Source organism: Pinus tabuliformis, chromosome Q (genome assembly GCF_031772625.1).
Source record: "Pinus tabuliformis cultivar Carrire ecotype Pingquan chromosome Q, CPIR1, whole genome shotgun sequence".
NCBI lineage: Eukaryota > Viridiplantae > Streptophyta > Pinopsida > Pinales > Pinaceae > Pinus > Pinus tabuliformis.
In genome coordinates this window covers 1,267,576,916-1,267,590,950 of record NC_142296.1, presented here as the reverse complement: position 1 = coordinate 1,267,590,950, position 14,035 = coordinate 1,267,576,916, and the positions used below count along the sequence as shown (strand labels likewise).

General features: G+C 38.3%; 1 protein-coding gene across 1 annotated transcript; it reads right to left on the bottom strand.

Annotated features, from left to right (window-relative positions):
* Positions 1 to 6,658: 6,658 nt before the first annotated feature.
* Positions 6,659 to 13,253, bottom strand: LOC149224462 (reticulon-like protein B6). The gene is made up of 7 exons (XM_089386120.1): positions 9,543 to 13,253; positions 9,205 to 9,385; positions 8,826 to 8,955; positions 8,651 to 8,742; positions 7,302 to 7,443; positions 7,152 to 7,218; positions 6,659 to 7,037 (listed from the first exon to the last, which is right to left on the bottom strand). Exons 1-7 carry the CDS (start codon positions 9,661 to 9,663, stop codon positions 6,868 to 6,870), a joined length of 903 nt encoding a protein of 300 aa, XP_089242246.1. The 5' UTR covers positions 9,664 to 13,253; the 3' UTR covers positions 6,659 to 6,867.
* Positions 13,254 to 14,035: the final 782 nt, after the last annotated feature.

The following is a 14,035-nucleotide window of genomic DNA, read 5'->3' as shown; positions in this document are numbered from 1 at the left end:
AATTTGGTTGCTTTTGTATTGTCAATGAGAATAAATTACTCAATGAATATAATCATTTATAGAGATATATTTATGGTTAAATTTTACCATGAGATGCTTTATAGAGTTATATTTATGGTATAATTGTTTCTATATTGATTACTGTATTTAGGTAAAGTTATGGTGTGATTGTCCATTCTGGCCTGATAATGGGATGTACCATCTCAAAGATTGTAGTGTCTGTAAGTGTCCAAAACATGAGTTCCCTGAGAATTTTAAAGGACCACGAGGACAACTTCCTGTTGATGACTTAAAATTCCAAGAGGGAAACCCCAAGCTATGGTTGACCAAACGCTAGATAAAATGGCTTTCAGGGGCTGGATGGAAATAGACAATCCCTGGACATATGATGATGACACGGACAACTGTGAGTTTTCTTTTTTTTAGGAGTCTGGGGGTGATGATATATGTGTGAGTGCTGAATTTCTCCATGTGGTGATAGTGGTTACTGTTGCAAAACTTGCCCTACAATAAATCTCACCAGCTCACCTCAAATTGCCCTCATCTAATGCTACTCTTATGACAGTATCAAATGAGGCGTGTGCAACGAATATATGAGGCTTCAACAGCATATCTTTATTGAAACAACAGCAAAAGATTATGCATCTAGGAAGCTTATTTGGCTTTGAAACCAAGGATAACTTGTATGCCATACGTACAAGATGTGGCAGTGAAATATAGAATATACCTTTCCTGTAATCTTTAAACTGTTCAAATATATTTTTCACTTCCATGTTATGGTGAAACTTGTATAGTTCACTTCCGACATAATTACAAAAAAATCATAATCCTTGGCAAGCACTCTGAGCAGTGAGACGAGTATACGTCATTGATGAACTGTTATAAATTTCTTACATAAAACAAAACTTGGAAAGAGAATGCCAATTGGAAATAAGTAGAATAGTTTACTTTCAAATATGGCCGAGATTTCCTAAACATAATATTATATTAGATGGAATCAGTAGGCTTACATTATTTCATGTTTTAATCACGGAGGTATATAAAATAGAATGTTGAACCTGGACTCTTGTCAAACATTGTTATCTAGTTATTTACAATACATTAGAATCTTGAACTATCATTGTTGCCAGTGTCAGTACCATTGCCACTGGTACTTAAACCCCACAGTAATCTTTGATATGATATTTGATTGGAATTTGACTTCTGGGTAGCTTCGTGGCATGAGTGTTGGAACTGGGCTGGAATTAGAACGTTGAACCCCCTACAGGAAGTTATCATGCCATGGAAAGAACCGAACTTATTGAATTCCGTTCTCATTTTACTTATGGCAATATGTCATTACATGCAACAGATTAGATCTACAGTGACCAGTCCACTAAGTCCATATTAATGTATATAGATAGAATTATGTATGTAAAAAGAGAGTAGCCCATTGAACATAAACATTACCTATTATATTGGCAGAATTACTAACAAGAGGAATTACATCGCAGGGAAGAGCCCTATTTTAGTAGTAGAAGCCTTCTTCTTCATATCTTAACCGGTGGCAACCATAGATACATAGATACTTGAGTACGCTACAGAGAAGTATCAAACAAATAGCGATATAATCCAAACTACTTCTAGGTGGCAAACGATCGACAGAAATCACTAGATAGTAGACAATCGTCGGGTCGTCCTTGCCGGTGGGCTATTTGATGGGGCTTCATCTAATGGGGAATGTGGATGTGGGGCGTATGTTGTCCTGCAGCCTGCACAGGCCTATCAATTTTGTTGGTTCGGGGAAGAAGGCACTAACAGCATAGGTGTTAGTGCAGAACTAATAGCTCTATGGGGTGTGCTGCTGTGTGCTAGATGATTTCCCATAGAGGAATTGGTTGTTGTTGGCAATTCAAAAACAATAATTGAGTGGGCTTAGGAACAATCATCATTTGGGCCGTCCTCTCTACATTACTGGATGCACTGTATTAGATCTCTGACCACGGCTTTCAAGAACATCTCTTTCTCCCACATATACAGAGAGCAGAAACCAGGTGGCTGGCCTCCTTTCCAAACACAGAAGAAGGGTTTTGCCGGGTGAGATCAATTTCAAAACTTTTGTCAATGGATCCTTTCGTAGTTCTGGGAGCTTCAAAACATAAAGGGCAGCATCACATATCATGTTTTCCATTTGATGCTCTCTCTTTCGTATAACATTCGGCTTGAACATGGAAGGATGGTATTTTTTTTGTTGTTTTTTTGCTGTTATGGACAATGTTCAATATAAAAAGCAGTACAATATGTACATAGACAATTAGCATATTACAGCAAGGAAAAAATATAAGAGAAGAAAGCAAGAGTAGTCGTTTCTATTTAGCAAACATAAATACACAGCAAAGAAGTTCTCCACATCTGTAGAACCATAAGTTTCTCTTTAGAAAGCTTTTTGATGTACTCAGAACTTTGGGAGACAAAGAAGGATGAAACTGTAACTAACTTTCGTTTTTTAATTAAAGATAGTAGTTTTTTTCTTGTGAAAACAAAAAATAACACAATGTAATTAGAGAAAGTATAGCTGTAACGTATTTCATTAAATTGGGTGACTGCACAAAGATATTGCAGGGAAGAGCCCTATTTTAGTTGTAGTGAAAGCCTTCTCTTTATGACTTGACCGGTGGCAACCATAGATACTTGAATACGGCTATAAAGAAGTAGAATAAAACTACGGCAACCAAACTACTTCTAAGTTCTAAGTTCAGAATAAAACTAAGCCATATCATCATATTACATTCATATGTGACAATTAAATGCTTGATGCTCAATGGATACTTAAAACTGATTTCAAAAATTTTCTCAGGATTAAGGTTCGAAGGAAGAGTTTTCTCTTTTGTTTTATTACATTATCCTCTCAAACTAGATAGGTTCAAGTGTCTTCCTATGGAGGCATGGAGCAAGAATGAACAGTGGGTGTCTGTGATCTGAAATGTAGCAGGAGAGTCAAAATCAACCAATGTCACTTACCATGTTTTCTGATATAATAGTTTTAACACTGTGTCATGTGTGTGCAAATTCTAGTGGAAGAGGCTATGAAACCGGATTTGTTCAAAAGGGCCGACGTGTTGCGAATCCGTTGAATCCATCCAACATGATTCATGTCAAGTCGTGTCCATAAATCGGGACACATCGTGTCCAATTGGGAATCCGGAAAAAGTCACCTGCGCGGCATTAAAAAGGTGATTTTGCTGTTGTTTTGTTTCACTTTCACTTCTCTATTTTGTTGTGGGTTTGTTGTGGATTTCTCTCAAAGTGTTTTGGAGCAAAGAGTGTTTTCAAGGAGATTCAAGCAACAGATATGTGCATTTCCTCTATTTTTTTTGCATTTTTATTACCGCAGTTTGCATGCGCAGTTCTTTTACAAATTTGTGCATTTTTGGTTTTTTTTTACAGTATTCATGGCTCAATCAAGGGAAGCAAGGAAGGGGCAAAGGAAGAGAAAGCATGTCCCCATTGGAGATGCCCCTCGTCTCCCAATTCATCAGAGTCTGCTGCAAGTATTCCCTCTATTGCAAGTAATGTTGAGGGAAGACTCCCTCCTCAATGTAACATTGAGAAATATCCCTTGTGGAAATATGTCACAAAAGAGCAAGGGCCAAGCAGCAAGGTGAAGGGAAGAGGCAATGTGAATTGGAGATGCAACTTTTGTCACAATACTTTCACGAGCACATATTTTTGTGTGAAAGGTCATTTGTTGGCTTTACCAGGTTGTGGAGATGGAGCTTGTACAAAAGTGGTTTTACAAAAGAGGAAAGAAATGGAAAGAGAGTCCAATGTTAGTATGGCAAATGTGGCTGCAAAATTTAAAGAAAAAACAAGAACGATGACCCCTTTCCATTTTTGAGGAAAGGCAGCAACAAATTCCATTTGAGAGTTCTAGTGGGGGACAAGCAGCAAAAAGAAAGACAATTTCATTTGGTCCACACACTCAACTGTAGACTTCCACTTTAGGCCTCTGCGCACTCAGCTGCAGAGCCCCTACCTATGCCAAGACCCGAAACACTTAGAATTCTCTACCAAGACTCCAAGACTTGTATTCTTCTAAAAACTGCGTAGAGCTTACTTACTTAGCTCCTTTTTATACAATCCCATGGTCCGCAGACCATGGGTGGATCATTACAACGGAATTTACACTTTACAAAAATAAGGGCAGACAACCCTTTATGACTTATGACACCTTTGCACTCCGTGACCACAAAATACAGAGACTTTACAATTTTATTACAACATTGACCCAAAACATGGGCTTTTTAGCCCCAAAAATGTTCTTGGGGGATCCCATTCCCAAAAAAGCCCCAACACAAACATAGTGACTCATCCTCGAGTCACTTTGTAGGTGTGGCGATCTTGGCGCGAAGACCTCCTAGCTCGACCTGTATGACCGCAACCTCGACAGTGCACTATGCGGTCGCCTGCTTCACTTCTTCAACCAACTGCTTGGTCGTTGGTCCTAAACTGTCAGCCTGAAGCTTCTGCCGAGTTGCTTGCAGGTTTGCGAGCTTTCCTTCAATAGAGGTCGTGACTGCGTAAGCCTCATCCAACCAAGGCTTCAAGCGCGCCTTTAGCACTGCCTCCTTGTGTTGCACTGCATCTACCTGTTCTTTCAACTGCGTGGCCTTCTGAAGCTTCGCCAATCTCTATGTGAGAACGATGATTTGCGCCGTGCCTTTTATTTTGTCATAGCGTTGCTGCAGTTCTCGTGCTTCTATCTCCCGCTGTTGTACATTAGGGTCCTCCTACAGGCTCGTCACGACCTCGAACGACTGTTCAAAAAGTTGTGTGCAATTTGCTACTACACTGTCGACCGCCGCTATCGCCTCTGTGACAGCAGTCGTATGCTGCTTCTTTACTTCTAGCAGAGTTGAAGGCTAGGCCTTCAACTGTAATTCTGTAATCTGGAGGTTCAACTCCAGCTAAATCCTAGCCATCTCTGTGCGAGCGTCACACACCCCTGTAGCAAGCTTGCGGACGCACACCTCGACTAGTTCTTCCTCAGGAATGGCCAACTCCGGGACCATTCGGCATGCCTCCTCCACGACCTGAGTTATACGCTTGTTTTGGTCAGTTACCTCGGTCACGATGGCGATGGCAGAGTCTCGTTGTTATTAGTCCTCTACTCATTGATCACCTGTACGGCGCAGTGTTCGTGGGCCCTCAGCTCCATGATCACTCCATCTTGCAATAGGTGGAGTGCCTTGCCAGGGAGCACTGCCAAGTTCAACCCCACTCCCTTGAGGGCGCTGACAATGGGCCCGTCAGCTTCATTCTCTATGGTCAGTGCTCCATCTGGTAGCACTATCACACTGGAGACCTTCGCACTAGCCTTTCGACAACTTCTAAAGTGCCGATAGCGAGGTTGGTGGACACCGTGCCAGCCTGTGATGCGCAGGTCTGCAGCTCTTGCAGACCTGTTTGGATGGCTCCCAATAGTAGTTGTTACTGTTGTTCAAACAGTTGTAGTGACTCCGCGGTGGCATCCTGCACCGTGTCTCCAATGTCATGCAAATCGCCCTTTGTGAGGGTGCTTGGGTCTAGGGATGCCTTAGTGGCCTTGGATTTCTTCCTTGACCCTCCTTTCTCTGGTTCACTTGGACGCTTGATGCGAGCAGACATTTCCTGCGGGTTCGCGAGACATGAACGAATCTTCCCTTTGATCCTGGTCTCTTCAACCATCCCCAATATGTATATAAGAAGTGTATAAAAATGACTATGGTCCAGCCATGAGGGCCGAGGCATTTGTCTTTCTTAAATGATTTCATTACAGAAAGCAATTCTTCCTCTAAATTTAGGTGAACATAGCTCATGAGGAAGTATATGGCAATAAGTCAGATCCAAAGATACATGAAAATTAAGTATACATAGCTCATGAGGTAGTATATGGCAGTGAGTCTTTGGATCGAAAGAACGTGGAAATTAGGTACACATCTTTGGACTAAAAGATGTGTGGAAATTAGTTATACGAGAATCCGATGAACAAATAAAGCGAATTGGGGCAAATTGGGAGATATTCAAGATAAAGCAAATTGGAAGATTTTCAAAAGCATTAAGTACATCTAATTATTTATAAATATGCGTGATCACCGGCCAAGTCATAATATATTAATTTAACTTGACAGCAACCATATCAACAGGGCTTAACCGAATATATGTAAATCCTACACTACAAGTGATAACAACGAAAACATATAAAAATCCTGATGGAATATTCCATATACCACCATATATATGCCCACTAAGAGATGAATATAAACAAAGAATACATGTAAAAACCCTGATGAAATATTACATATACCACCATAAATATGCGTGATCACCGGCCAAGTAATAATATATTAATTTAACTTGACAGCAACCATATCAACAGGACTTAACCGAATATATGTAAATCCTACAATACAAGTAATAACAACGAATACATATAAAAATCCTGATGGAATATTCCATATACCACCATATATATGCCCAGTAAGAGATGAATATAAACAACGAATACATGTAAAAATCCTGATGAAATATTACATATACCACCATATATATATGCCCAGTAAGAGATGAATATAAACCTTCATTTGCATTTTACTGACAAAATGAAAATATACATATACCACCATATACATGCCCAGTAAGAGATGAATATAATTACATTAATTTCAAAAAAGAAAATGTGGAATCAAGTCAATCCCTTAAACCAGAAAAAGATTCCCCTAATCATCAAATGCTGTTTGAAAACTCAATTCTTCAATTTAATTGTTAATGGCTTTATTCACATTGCTGCTCAAAAACTCAAGCTCGTCAAATTAATTGTTAATGAGTTTAATCACATTGGGATCTTCTTTAAAATTTTGGCATCAATAACTTTGTACTGCTCCTTGGCTTCCAGAGAGATACTTTGTGAGCAAGAGAAAGGATCAAGTGAGCGAAAGAATCGAGCAAGTGAACAAAAGAATCGATCTGATCTTCATATTTCTCGTACAGAAACCGAACAGTATGAGCGACAAGCAGCACTAAGCAAAATATATGAAAACAGAATCAACGTCAGTCAAAAACATTCATATACATATATATATTTGCAGGCGTTTAAATAATAACAGTAACATAAAAAGAGCATGTAGACTCACCTATGGCAAGAGTCAGGAAATCAAACCAGCTTCCAATAAGAGCGGGAAGCCAGAGACTTGCAACTACCTGTGGAGCTCAAGGATTAAAACAGCTATCCACCAGGGTCAAAAGTTCAAAATTGCACAGAACAAAGGGTTTAAGCAAAATACCAATACAAATTTCTCCTTGTCTGGACCAGTTACAGCCTCGTATAAATCAGCAAAAACTATGTTGACTTCAAATCTAAGTTCAGAGGCAAGATTGTGAACTGGAACTGCATCCTTTGGAATCGCAATCTCTTGAAGCCGGGACCTAGACCAGGGCAAAGAAACATGAGATTACATGATAATTAGGACAATACCTCCGGCCCTTGTTCCACGATTACGCTGTATTAACTACACTAACACGCGAGTTCAGTACCAACTTCTAGTTGCTTAAAGGGTTATTATGTATGCCCCCGTGATGTTGTGATCAGATACCACTGTATAATGACATCTACATTTATTCGAGCTTAACTATTTATCCAAATACGCCCTAAATATTGGAACCATTCCAATTTTTGACAGGGCTTCAAAGAGCATACCCTGAAGCAGGGCTTAGGTATGAAGGGTGAATTGGTATGAGAGGTAATGAATTCACGTAATTACACATAGCCACATCCCTGAGAAAATCATGCCACGCAGACAATGGAACCGTTGTGGACTGCTGAACCAATGCCCTGTTGGCACCATTCTAGTATTCCCACTCTGTCTGCCCTTGTAACATGTGACCAGGGCAATACGGACTACTGGAAATTGGTCAATCTACTCTGAAGTATATACCACGGTAATGGGCACATGCCACGGGGTCTTCTGCTACAGTAAGCATTACTTAAAATGCTATATCACTGTATAGCAATTCTGTCTAGAGTGTAACAAACCTTAGTGATGGTCACACAGGCTTACGTTGGAGCAAGCTCTTGAGGATAAACTGCCCTACAATTGTATTATCTAGAGTGTAACATAGACCCTATTAATATAAACAAGGTTTTAGGATAAGCGTAAGAATTTCCGTAAACTGCCAGATCTGTACATGGTCTGATAAACCAAATGGATCCGAAATCCAATTGAAAGTAGATAAACTCTAAACCATTTTCTTCCCTATCCAAATTAGGGACGCTCGAATATTGTTTCAAGCCTCGGTCAAAAGGAAAAGAGATAGATTCCATCATCAGTTTACACAATCACCAAATTTCAGCCCACTAATTAAACTGAAAAACTCCCATCGAAAAAAAGAAAGAACCAGCTTTGGGTGGGTGATTAGTCCTGAGCAATCTCCCATCGAAAAAAATAAAACACCAGCTTTGAGTGGGTGATTAGTCCTGAGCAAACTCCCATCGAAAAAAAGAAAAAAACAGCTTTGAGTGGGTGATTAGTCCTCAGCATTCTGTGGGCATTTATCACTCCTTACCAAACAATAAAATAAACTCCCAAATGAAACCTTATGAAAAAAAACATACAGCTTTAAGAAGACGGCCTACCTGATCTTCCTGATCCTCATGAACGAGAAGATCGTAAGAAGGAAACTACCACAGCTTCCAATAACAGCGTTAACCCAGATAACTGCAACTACCTGTGGAGCTCAAGGATTAAAACGGCAATCCACGAGTGTCAAAAGTTCAAAATTGAACAGAACAAAGGGTTTAAGCAAAATACCAATACAAATTTCTTCTTGTCTGTACCAGTTACAGCCTCACGTAAATCAGTAAAACCTCCGTGGAATTCAGAGGCAATATTGTGAACTGCATCCTCTCGAATCGCAATCACTGGAAAATGTTGTTGGGACCTGTAGCAAAGGATACATCAGTTCTGTGCTAAATAGAATAATACTATCTCATCTTGTTCTTCGTGGGAGCTTGTGATGGAAGCAGGGACCTAGACCAGGGCAAAGAAACATGAGATTACATGATAATTAGTAGGACGATACCTCCGGCCCTTGTTCCACGATTACGCTATATTAACTACACTAAAATAAACTCCTTACCAAACAATAAAATAAACTCCCAAATGAAATCTTCTGAAAAAAAAAACACACCTCTTCAAGAAGGCCGCCGAATTGATCCAGATGAACAAGATCGCCAGGGAGAGAATGAGCACATGGCCTACAACAGTCAAAAAGTGATATTCCATGCATTCAAATAGGATCCACAATACAGTGGCCCCAGCAAGAATGCTCGCAGACCTTTTCTTATCTCTCCACAAGAACAAATCCGCGGCTGCTCAGACAGAAACAAAACTTTAAACCCTTAGCACCATCTACAATAAACCCTAATCAAACAAATCCATCAAAATGACAGCAACACACAACGAACAAACAAATCAGAAGCCCCTTGCCTTTTCTTCCACCCAGACACTTATGCACAGATTCCTTACCTCCAACAGGTCTGCTAACGAGTTTAATAGGCTGATGATGAGAAACAGGAGGTTTTTCGTGATCTGAGGACGAAGAAGACGATGTTGAACGATCATGCAATTTCTCAGAAACCTTCTCCATAACGGACTCGTCGGAATGCTGGTGATCTTCAATCTCTGTAGCTCGAATTCTGCGACTTCCCAAATCAAATCGAACTAACTTTCTTCTCAAGAGTGAACGAGCTTATTCCCAATTTAATATCGGGTCTTTCTTAAGCACGAAGTCTTGGTGAATTGAAAAAGGTCAGTCAGACGTTCCATACTTATACGAAATAGTCTCTACCCAATGGATCCAACGGTTTAAAATTTGTGGGTGAGCCGAGCCCTTGATAGAATGGATTCCTCTAGAATTATAATTGTGAATATTGAAATTATTTTGGAATTTAATTAACAAATATTGTGTCAAATAGTTAACTAAACCTACAGTTAACTTTGCTTTTGATTTCAAAATATTTACAATCTAAATTTAACTTACAGTTATGTATCTTAAAAAATATATTGAAATTATTTCAAAAATTTATAATTTAATAATTTAATTAAATTCAACAAAACTCATAAATTTACATGCTTTAATAAAATCTTATTATTATTACTATAAAATAAAAACCCAGGCATGTATTCTTAATCTGACAAATAGTTAGAATTGTTGGTAAATCTAACCGCAAAAATATCGTTCATAAAAGCAACGTTTTACCTTGGCAATGGCAATTCATTTCTCTTAACATTTTAAGTTTATTGGAAAAAGTTTTGAAAATAAACTAAAGCTCTCGACTGTTATGTACCTCTTAGTTCATTCTGCTTATTTTGTCAAACTAAGCTCTAACTTGAGATGTTTTTTGTTTTTCTTAAAAACACATCACAGACCAAATTTCGCAACCTCGCTTCCTAGTGCAACAAAAAAATCCAAAAAAACAGGCTTTCAAACTCTGTAAAGTTTTACTCAGCTCAATAAATAGTTATACCAGTGTTATGTCCTCATCTTACAATATATATATCCAGGAGACCGTTTTAGCATTATTAAACATGACTAGATTTTTAATAAATAGTTATACCAGTGTTGTGTCCTCATCTTACAATATATATATCCAGGAGACCGTTTTAGCATTATTAAACATGACTAGATTTTTATATTTATTTTTTTCATTTTTATGTAGATATGCTATGCTGATGTCAGACTTATTGGTATAAAAAAAAGAAATTTTACAAACGGTGTAATTGGTATAGATTTATTTTAAATTGCTATATACTAAATTTAGAGGAATCAAATTTCTCAATATGTAAATTTTTTAGTGTAACATTCTAATAAAAGTTTATACAAATTTGATTTTTAGTGTAACATTCTAATAAAAGATTGTACTTAAATTTGATTTTTCTGAACTTTTAGTACATCTAAATCTGTAATGTCTTCATCCAAATTTTTTTTGTATTTCACTTATTACCGCGTCAAAGGGTGTCGCTGCATTTTACCATGCAGGTCTACAGTACCTTTGATTTGATCCTTCAGCACTCCAGAATTTACTACCTCTACGGTTATGTGGTGTCAATTATTAGCGCAGTTAATTTTCAGGAAGTTGGTTTTTGGTTTATGAACTACACAGCTTGTATTTACGTTGTAGTTTGGTATGAGGCCGCTTCCACCACGTGGTGAGCCTTGCCGGATAAGGGTGAAGTTAATTGTTGTCTGCGCTGTCATGTACATGGTTTGGTGGACCGTCCAGCCACACCAGCTCTGCTCGGGATCCTCACCCAGATCAATGGCCGCGGGGTTCGGCTGTTGAACCCTCTGCCCGCAGGGACTACTGGCTTCGAAAATAGCTCGAACCCTTACCCTAGGCCCGAGCTACCCCTTTCTTGGTTGCCTTGTTATCTACTCCTAAACGGTTTATTACCTATGCTTGGTTTCTGTATCCTTGAGTTCAACAGATCCTTATTACTTGTATTAAGAAAGTAATTTCGGGCAATCCGGGCTCGAGTACATGCCTCACTGTTTCAGAAAAGTTCGCAGATCAGTTAGACCTGGTAACGTGTTTGCCCCACGAGAGTCTAGCTATCCCCTCCGCGTATACCAAGACTGTAAGGGTCCCCGTCCCTTTCTTTCTAGGTCCAAGATTCAATGGCAAGAGACTTTTACTGATTTTTAACTAATTTGCTGGGCTCTCCCCTACATTCGAGTTGTCTACGCATTGCATAGTTCTTTACTGTTTGATTTATCGGTACACCCTCAGGCGACTGTCCGCTCTCCCTTGTTTTCCAAGGTTTTCTAATTCCTTCGCTCTCTGTTTTCTTTGGAACTCGTTATCCTATAAGTTATAATCTTTCCACGGCTATTACATTGAACAACCCTTAACGAACTACTGTCAAGCATGATTATCATTTTTTTTTAAGAAAATCTGAGAGAAGACAAGATTCCCCTAAACAGAGACAGATAACTATGGAGTCTCCGGGTAGAGCTCTTCTTTTCTCTGTTTCTGGTTATGGTCACCACTGCTTTCTGCAACTAGTCATCCACCCGTCCTTGAAACTGTCTTTCAAAACCAGTCTCCCCCCTAGCTGGCTCAAAGACTACCGTCTTTGCTAGTTGCACATGCTCTGCGCCCTTACCATCTGATCCTCACCAGACTTGGTAACCCTCACCCTTTTCCTGCTGTCTGTCCTCTACAGCACAGCGTTCTCTTTTCCCTCTTCCCCCTCCTTTTCCTGGAAACCATTCCACGGTTGGGGGAAATGGCGGTTAGGGTTGCAACTGTTTTTTATCCATGTTTTAACTTCCCTCCACAGGAGTTACATGATATCCCTGTCATTTTTAATTTCTATTTATAAAAAAAAAAAAAAAAGTTTATACAACAGATAATGTTCTTGATTTGACTGTGATAAATAAAATATTTACAATAATCTGTGATGTGACAAAATCTAAGATGGATCTATGAGAAAAACACTAATAAAATATTTTAACTATAAGATTTTTTTTTTCACTTATTTTATAAATAAGTGCAGCTTTGACTTTAAAATATTTTATTTATGATTCATTAAATTTATCCATAAAATTCTTTAACTTTTTATATGTATATATGAGACACTGTGCATATTTATACTAATATTTAGTAGTTTTATTGTAACCATGGTTATCAGGGTTTTCTAGACTTAGGTGGGACACTGTGTATAAAGGTTCAATTGGTTTTTCTGTGCACTGGTTTTTAGGTTGACTATATTTCTAGTCTCAACTATGATACATGTGCGAAATTATATGGTATGGATACTCATCCTCAACTTACTATAATGCTTCAAGTATGGCAATTATATGTGCATCAATACTCATCCTCAACTTACTATAATGCTTCAACTATGGCAATTATATGTGCATCAGATGGCCGGTCGTTGTGCAATGTTATTTGATGGTGGGCGCATCTGTTAGGTTAGTTGAAAGCAGTTACATATATGGCAGGTGTAAGCAGAGAGAGCTTTGGTTACGATGGTTAAGAATCCGCAACTTAAGCCTGGTGAGTTAGGTGAATTCATAACCATATTAATTGAGAGTTGTTTTGAGTGGATTATCTTTTTTTCATTTATAGTTAATCAAATATGGTAACTGATTTGAATATTAATTTTGTGAAAAAAAATTAAAAAAAAATAAATAAATTTTAAAATTTATATGTGAATTCACTTTTAAGATTTATATGTTGGTTTTGACACCTGAGTTGATAGGTTTTTCCACCTAGGTGGAAAAAAGATTTATATGTAAATTTACTTTTCAGTACGTAAATAAGTCAAAAAATTTACAACCAGTGAAAAATATCAATATTGAATATTAAAAAAATAAAACAAAACACATGTATATAAAATAATAAAAATATATAATTTGAAAGATGTATATGAATATTAAAAAATTACTTTTCTTACTTTGAATATCATGGATAAAAAAATTTGGTGACCTTCAAAATAAAGATGAGTAAGAAAACAGTTTGTCCAGACTCAAACATATGACACACTCCTCAAGTAGGCTAGAGTTGGAATTTATTGTGGGAAATTGAAGGGATAAGGCAGAGAATCCAAGGAGGTTCGGGGATCCGGCAATGACCTGGGGATAGCTGGAGAAATAGAAGATGAAGAAAAAGGGGTTGTGGCAGAAATAGGAAGAGGAGGCAAAGTGAAATGTTGGGATGTAGCAGGGTTAGGTTGGGGATAAAAAAATTTGGTGACCTTCAAAATAAAGATAAGTAAGAAAACAGTTTGTCCAGACTCAAACATATGACACACTCCTCAAGTAGGCTAGAGTTGGAATTTATTGTGGGGAATTGAAGGGATAGGCAGAGATTCCAAGGTTTGGGGATCCGGCAATGACCTGGGGATAGCTGCAGAAATAGAAGATGAAGAAAAAGGGGTTGTGGCAGAAATAGGAAGAGGAGGCAAAGTGAAATGTTGGGATGTAGCAGCGTTAGGTTGGGGAGTTGGTGGTG

Coding starts and splice junctions, on each gene's coding strand:
- LOC149224462 (XM_089386120.1), bottom strand. CDS start 9,663: ATGGAGAAGGTTTCTGAGAAATTGCATGATCGTTCAACATCGTCTTCT. Junction 8,956..9,204: donor TCGGCGGCCTTCTTGAAGAG/GTGTGTTTTTTT, acceptor CCTTTGCTACAG/GTCCCAACAACATTTTCCAG. Junction 7,038..7,151: donor TTTCCTGACTCTTGCCATAG/GTGAGTCTACAT, acceptor TATTTTGCTTAG/TGCTGCTTGTCGCTCATACT.